Genomic DNA, 8,151 nt, shown 5'->3' with positions numbered 1-8,151 from the left:
TTTTAATATACTTTATTATTAGAGCAGTTTTAGGTTCACAACAGAATTGAGCAGAAGGTACAGAGATTTCCCCACACACCTGCCCCCCACATGCACATCCTTCCTCTTAGTCAACATCCCACAAATGATACATTAGTTACAGCTGATGGACCTATACGGACACATCATGATTACCCAAGATTTAAAGTTTACATTAGGGGTCACTCCTAGTCTTGTTCATTTTATGGGTTTAGACAAATGTAAAATGTCATGTACCCACCACGATAGTATCACGCACAGCAGGGTCACTGCCCTAAAAATCCTCTGTGCTCCACCTGTTCATCCCTCCCTCCCTCTTTATGCCGGCAACCACCGATTATTCAATGTCTCCATAACTTTGCCTTTTCCAAAACGTCATGCAGTTGGAATCATACAGTGTGCAGCCTTCTCACATCGGCTTGCTTACTAATTGACGTTGAGGTTGTTTACATAATAGCTCTTCAGTAAATAATCTTTGCACACATTAGCATATATTATTAGTATCCACTGAGAGTGAAAAACTCTGTGTTCCTTTAAGCACAGGAAACTACCAGCCACAATCATGGTAATGCTTCTTTCATTCCTCTACTCATTCCTCAGATGTCAGTAGAAATCAGCGTCCGTAGGACTTGATGTGATGGGTTCTCCTAACCTGGAGATGGAGATCATCTTCCTCACTCAGGCCAGCATTGGAATCCTGGGAAATTCCTTCCTCCTTTGTCTTTATAACTTTATTCTGCTCACCGGACACCAGGTGAGACCCACAGACTTGATTCTCAACCAGCTGGTCTTCGCCAACTCCCTGGTGCTCTTCTCCAAAGGGATCCCCCAGACAATGGCATCTTTTGGACAGAAATATGTCCTGGATGATGCTGCCTGTAAAGTTGTCTTTTATCTTCACAGAGTGGGCAGGGGGGTTTCCCTCAGCACCACCTGCCTCCTGAGTGTCTTCCAGACTGTCAAGCTTTCTTCCAATTATTATCCAAGGTTGGAGATCAGAATGAGATCCCCAAAGTGCATTGGTTTCTGTTGCTTATTTGTCTGGATCCTGCATCTCCTGTTAAACACGGTAGTTCCTTTGAATGTGACTCAGCCACTAAATGGCAAAAATATAAGTTTTATGAGCAGAAATTTTGGCTACTGCTCTGCCTCCATTTTAGCTAAATTTATAGATGTACTACATTTTTTCACATTTTCTCTCTTTGATGCAATAAGTTTGGGCCTCATGGCCTGGGCTAGTGGCTCCATGGTCTTTATCCTACAAAGGCATAAGCAGCGAGTCCAATACATCCACAGCAGCAGCCTGTCCAAGCCCAGACGTTCCCACGAAGCCAGAGCCACATGCACCATCCTGATCCTGGTGAGCTCCTTTATTGTATTTTACTCAGTCTCCTCCATTTTGACTGTCTGTCTTTCTTTGATGGATCCGGGCCAGCAGCTTGTGCTCACCTCTTTGCTTGTGACTTCCTGTTTTCCAACATTCAGTCCCTTTGTGCTTATCAGCAGTGACACCCGAGTCTACTACTTCTGCTTTTCCCACTCGGAAAGAAAAACAATATTTTTTCCAACCTTCTCATGCATCAAACAACGTCACTTCTCCCCAGGGAAACCATCTACTCTCTCCTTATGACTGTTAAGTGCCAGGTACTCTGTTAGGAGTCTTGATACTCTGTGTTTAAGGGATCCACAACCATTGCCCTCATTGAGCTCATTTTGTACACATAAAGTAATCTTGCACTAATAATTACGTAAAAATTATTGAATGCAAATTTATGTCCTTCAATAGGGATAACCCGGGTTTTAGGAGATTGAAGGGTGGCAGGACATGCCACCCCAAAATATGCCACTTTGACAGAAGTGTTTCTGAACTGAGATGAATTCTTTTCCCTCTCACCAAATGAGTAAACAGCCTCTAATGGCAAACACTGCAGTGATAAAGAGCAGCATTTATTTGAGGGGCCCTTCACGGATTTCAAGGCAGCTAAAGAAGCTTAAAAATCTAGAAATCCCAAAGAGCCTAATATCACCAATATTTGTAGGGAAGGAATTTGGGTAAGAGTCCCGGGAATTGTGTGGGTGTCTGACTGGTCAGCGGTGAAGTCAGTATAATTGTTTCTGGCATCTTGAGAAATGTTTTCAGGGCTCCTCGAGGTCTGTGGGTGTAGTGCGTCAAAGCAGTCTTGTGAGAACAGGTGGTCTGGAACATCTCAGAACTGTCCTTAGCAATGTTATCTCTCATCATTATCATAAGCAATAAACTAAAGAAAAAAGCATGTTGTATCTTTACATTATCTTTACTTGCAAGGAAAGTACGTCTTTATGTAATTTCTGGTTTCACCTTACTGTTAAGCAAGCTTTATAAAATTATTCTTATAGGTTACATGTATTTGTGGGGTACAAAATTGAATATCGATTCATGTGTACAATATAGGTGATCAAATCAGGATATTTAGTATAGTCATGTTTACAAAACATAATCAATATTTGTGACCCTCAACTAGTTTCTCGCCTGTCCCCCTCTCCTCCCCCACTCCATTTTCCCACCTCTAATAATCACAGTTCTGTTCTCTTTTTTTTTTTTTGAAAGTTTAATGTATTATTGTGGTTGGTTGTTTGTTTCTTTTCTTTATTTCTTTATTTTGCCTTCCACTTATGAGTGAGGACATGCAGTATTTCTCTTTCTGTGCCTGGCTTATTTCACTTAACATAGTTTTCTCTAGTTCATCCATCTTGGTGCAAATGGCAATATTTCATTCTTTTTTATGGCAGAGTAGTATTCTATTGAGTATATATCTCACATTTTCCATATCCATTCATCTGTCAATGGACATTTAGACTGGTTCCATATCTTGGCTATTGTAAACAGGGCTTCAATAAACATGGGAGTGCAGGTGTCCCTTCAACATGAAGACTTCCATCCCATGGGGTATACCCAGCAATGGGATTGCTGGGTCGTATGGCAGTTCTATCTGTAGTTGTCTGAGTAAACTCTGTACTGTTTCCATAATGTCTGCACTAACTTACCATCCCACCAGCAGTGTAGGAGGCTTCCCCTTTCTCCACATCCTTGCCAGCATTTGTTATTCTCTGTCTTTTTGATAATAGCCAACTAACTGGTGTGAGATGATATTTCAGTGTATTTTGATTTGCATTTCTCTGATGCTGAGTGATGTTGAGCATTTTTTTCATGTGTCTGTTGGCCATTTGTATGTCTTCACATGAGAAATGTCTATTCAGATCCTCTGCCCATTTTTTTTTACTTGTGTTACTTGTTTTCCTCCTGTTGACTTGTTTCAGTTCTTTGTATATTCTGGATCTTAATTCCTTGTCAGATGCATAGTTTGCAAATATTTTCTCCCATTCTGTAGGATGTCTTTTTACTCTGCTAATTGTTCCTTTTGCTGTGCTGAAGCTTCTCAGTTTGATATAATCCCATTTGCTTATTTTTTCTTTTGTTGCCTGTGTTTTGGGAGTCATATCCATAAAGTCTTTTCCAAGTCCTATATCCTGAAGTGTTTCCTCTTCGGAGTTTTATAGGTTCAGGTCTTATATTTAAGTCTCTAATCCATTTTGAGTTGATTTTGGTATATGGGGAGAAGTACAGGTTTAGTTTCATTCTTCTGCATATGAATGTCCAGTTTTTCCAGCACCATTTATTGAAGAGGGAGTCTTTTCCTCAATGTATTTTCTTGTTGCCTTTGCTAAAGGTCAGTTGGCTGTAAGTATGTGGCTTGATTTCTAGGTTCTCTATTCTGTTCCGTTGGTCTTTCTATTTTTATGCCAGTACTTCGTTGTATTGCTTACTTTAGCTTTGTAGTATAGTGTGAAGTCAGGGAATGTTAAGCAAGCTTTATTGGCATTCCCAGGAATTCAGGTCAGGCTTGGTCAAGCAGTTTTTCCTCTGCTACTTCCTCCTTCCCCCAGCTGAGAACTGTTCTGACTGGGGCCAGGGAACAGCTGGAAATTGGGGATCTGTCCCCTGATTTCATAAGGATTACTTTGAGTCAAAGGCACTTAAAGAACAGCAGTTGCATAAAAGGGATTCTAACCTTCCCCCTTTTTTCCTGAATACGAGAGAAAATAGCTCCAATGTGGAATATGTCCTCCTTTATCAGCAGAAAAGAAACATTTGTTGATGAGGAATCATAGCCTAGAGAATTTTGAACAATCAGACCTTGTTAAAATAATCCTTCTATTCCTTTAGCCTTTACCCATAATTTAGTTACTCTCCCACCATTGCCTCTCTTTGTTCAAACCAATACAAAAGCATGTAGACTTTGACATTTCTTTGGGTCTTCATTTTCTCATGAGGGTTCTTGTTTTATGCAAAACTTACAATAAATTTGTATGCTTTTCTCCTGTCAGTGTATCTTATGTCAATTTAATTCTTAGTCCCCACCTGGGACCCTTAGGAGGTAAAGGTAAAGGTTTCAACTCCCCTGCAAGATAACATAATGAAAGAATGTTACCAAGTTTGAGGATATAGAAAAAGAAATCACCATGTTGTTGGCTGTCATGAAGATCCAGAAAAGTCCCTGCAGTGCGGTTGGTTTCCCAGTGCCCAGCTCCTCTGCATGGGCAGCTTCCCCTGTACTAGACTCCTGCTGGGAACGGCTTCTCCACTCTTGCCATACCAGCAGCTAATCCCATGTCCACTTCATGGAGTTCACAGGCGTCAGTGACACCTGTTGTCCTGCAGCTTCCCCTCAGGGCCTTCCTTCAGGTGGGTTAGCAGCAGCATGCCTCCATTGAGTTGCTTCCTTGTAATCTACTTTCCCTGGCACCTTAGATTTACGATTTCTGCCATGTTCCAGAGAGCAGTCTTCAGCAAGTTCTTCCGTTGCTGCATCCGTCAACTCCTCTGCCATCTAATGATCCTGGTGATGTCCTCCTCGAAAACGTCTGAACCCAAGCTGGGGAAGTGGAATCGTTTCCATCGGTGCTCTATCTCAGGCCTGCCGTAGTGTTATTTTTATGTTATATTCTATTCTATTATCACCACAGTACAGCAAAGCATACCATATCATATATCATATGCCATATCATTTTATATTATTTCATTTAAGCTGTATTTTATGTTGGGGTTTAAGCTGTATTTTATGTGTTATATATTGTACAGTAATCATTTGTATTATATCCACTAATAGACTCTATGCCTTATCTGTGATTCCTGTATTCTTTTGGAGGACGAGGGGCCCAGAATGAGCACCGCACCACTCTAGTCGGCATCTTGCTGCACCCTCCATGATTTTAACTTTTAAAGGGAATTTTTGATACACAAATATTGTAAAAGGTTATAAGGTCAAATCAATTTCTTTATGTTTTCCTACCTTTCTTTCTTGTTTCAAACTGTCTTCCTTTATAAAAAATTTTTTTATTGAATCAAAATTAATTAACATATTACTAGCATATATGTTACAAATCATAATTATTCTTTATGCCGCTGTCCAATCTCTCCCCATCCACTTCTCCCTCCCCGCTACCCCCCTCTAATTACCCTAGATTTCTTCTTTCCTTCTGAAAGAATAATGGTTACTCTGTTGATTTGTTGCCTAGATGATCTGTCCAGTGCTGAGAGGTGTGATGAGGTCCCCAATATGATCATAAAGCAGATGCTTCTTCTGTCACTCTGGGATGGGCTTTGTGGAGAGAGACATCCTCTTTTTTTCTTTATCTCTGCTGGTGACTCTCCTTGTGTCAATGCACTCCAGTGGCTGGCGGACCATCGGCATGGTGGTTGTGTCATCTAGCTGCTTATGTGGCAGCCATGGTTATTGTGGCGGTGGTGGGCCACACACATGGAGGTGATGTTTTTTGCATGCTCCTTGGGGCTGGCAGTGTGCCTGGTTTTGGGGAGTGTATGGTCCCGGGATCCATGCCTTGAGTCCCTGCGTGGACCCCAAGGCCCTGGCATGGTGTGCCTGGCTGTGGGAGAAGTGTCTGGTCCCTGGATCCATGCTTCTGGTCCCTGGGTGGTCACCAAGGCACTGGCATGGTGTGCCTGGATGTAGGAGGGGGGTCCAGTCCCTGGAACCATGCCTCTGGTTCCTGGGCAGTCTCTGAGGTGCTGGCATGGTGTGCCTGGTTGTGGGAGAGGGGTCTGGTCCCTGGATCTATGTCTTGGGTCCTTGGGTGGTCCCTGAGGCAGTGGCATGGTGTACCTGGTTGTGGGAGGGGGGTCTGGTCCCCTACTCCATGCCTTGGGTCCCTGGCCTGGCCCCAAGGTGCTGGTGCAGTGTGCCTGGTTGTGGGAGGGGGTTCTGGTCCCCTTCCCCATGCCTCAGATCCCTGAGTGGGCCCTGAGGTGCTGGCATGGTGCGCCTGGTTATAGGAGTGGGGTCTGGTCCCTGGCTCCATGCCCCAAACCCCTGGGTGGGTCCCCAAGGTACTGGTAGTGTGCCTGATTGTGGGAGGGGGGTCCAGTCCCTGGATCCATGTTTCATGTCCCTGGGTGGACCCCAAGATGCTGGCACGGTGTGTCTGGTTGTCGGAGGGGAGTCTGGTCCCCTTCTCCATGTCCCAGGCCCCTGGGCAGGGCCCCAAAGCACTGATTGTGTGAGTCGTTGCAGGCGGGGGTCTGGCCCCTGGCTCCATGCCACATGTCCCCTGGTGGGCCCTAAGACCCTGGTGGTGTGCCTGGGCTGCAACTAATTTTTTGTCCTTTGCTTACTTCTAAAACAGGGTAATTTCCTGTGGGAAACAGTACTTGAGCTGGTGGTTGAGCTAAATTGCTGTTTTGTTGCTATTTCCCTAGGGAAGGCTTTATGTGCAGCTCGGGGTTTAATGCTTGACCTTATATGTACTTCTTTCTCTCCAGAGACCAAGTGCACCTAGGTCATGTAGAAACTCTGATCTGGGCCTGAGTTTTTTCATCAAACTGCACCCCATGCAATTCCCTACCAGTCTCCTCTGAGTGGTCGTGCACTGACTGGGGGGTGGATCAGCTGACCTTGCTCCTTGTGCTCAGCAGTTCCAGCCTTAAAGTGGCCGTGGCACAAAATGCTCTGAGCAGTTTTTTTCTTTCTCTCATCATGGTTTGCCCCACCTTCATGAACTCCGTAGGTCTCTCCTCCTCTTCCCCTGAGCTCCAGCAGCCCCAGCTTGGCTGATGTTAACATTTTTATAGTTGTAAATTGGTTGATTTGTGGGAGAGAGTGATGCTGGGGACTGTCTATTCTGCCATCTTGACTGGAACTCTTTTTCCTACCTTTCTGATTTGCAACTTTTAATTCTGTAAAAATGAGTAATCAATTTTCTTAAAATTTCTTATTAAAGAAAATAAATGATGCTGCACTGTGGGCCTGTGAGATTTTTCTTTTTTCTTTCTTTTTTATTTTAATTGGTTATGCATGTTCATGGGGTACAAAGCTGTGCCCATGATGTGATGACTATGTCAATACTATCACCATGCCCATTACCAGAAATTGCAATTATTCCCTGTGTCCATTACCCAATTAATACCCAACCTCCCTCCCCTTCCCCCTCTCCTACCCCATGTGCAACCATTGGTATTCTCTCTCTCTCTGCAGTGCACCACTGTGGTCTTTCCTTCCTTCTTTCTCTCTTAGCTCCCACTTAATGAGTGAGGACATGCGGTATTTTTCCCTCTGTGCCTGGCTTATTTCACTTAACATAATGTTCTCCAAGATCATCCATGTTGCTGTGAATGGCAGAATTTCATTCTTTTTTCTGGCAGAGTAGCATTCCATGGTGTATATGTACCGCATTTTCCTTATCTAGTCATCTGTCGATGGACATGTACATTGGTTCCATATCTTGGCTACTATTGTAAGTACAGCTGTGGTGAGCATGGGAGTGGAGGTACCCCTTCAACATGATGATTTCCATTCCTTTGAGTATATGCTAAGAAGTGGGATTGCTGGATCATATGGTAGATCTATCTGTAGATGTTTGAGAAAACTCCATACTGTTGTATTATTTTGCAGTCTCACCAACAATGTAGGAGCTTTCCCTTCTCTCCACGTCCTTGCCAGCATTTGTTATTCTCTGTCTTTTTGATTATAGTCAGTGTAACTGGGGTGAGATGATATCTCAATGTGGTTTTAATTTACACTTCCCGGATGATTTTACATTTCCCGAAGGGCACATGGAGGAGTGTGACCTGATGGCCTT

The 8,151-nt window shown here is 43.5% G+C and overlaps 1 protein-coding gene across 1 annotated transcript; it reads left to right on the top strand.

Moving 5' to 3' along the window:
* The first annotated feature begins 655 nt into the window (after window positions 1-655).
* LOC134372453 (vomeronasal type-1 receptor 1-like) lies at window positions 656-1,648 on the top strand. The gene has a single exon (XM_063089949.1). It carries the CDS (start codon window positions 656-658, stop codon window positions 1,646-1,648), a length of 993 nt encoding a protein of 330 aa, XP_062946019.1.
* The last annotated feature ends 6,503 nt before the right edge of the window (window positions 1,649-8,151 follow it).

Source organism: Cynocephalus volans, chromosome 3 (assembly GCF_027409185.1).
Source record: "Cynocephalus volans isolate mCynVol1 chromosome 3, mCynVol1.pri, whole genome shotgun sequence".
Taxonomy (NCBI): domain Eukaryota; kingdom Metazoa; phylum Chordata; class Mammalia; order Dermoptera; family Cynocephalidae; genus Cynocephalus; species Cynocephalus volans.
This window is presented reverse-complemented; position numbering and strand designations above follow the sequence as displayed.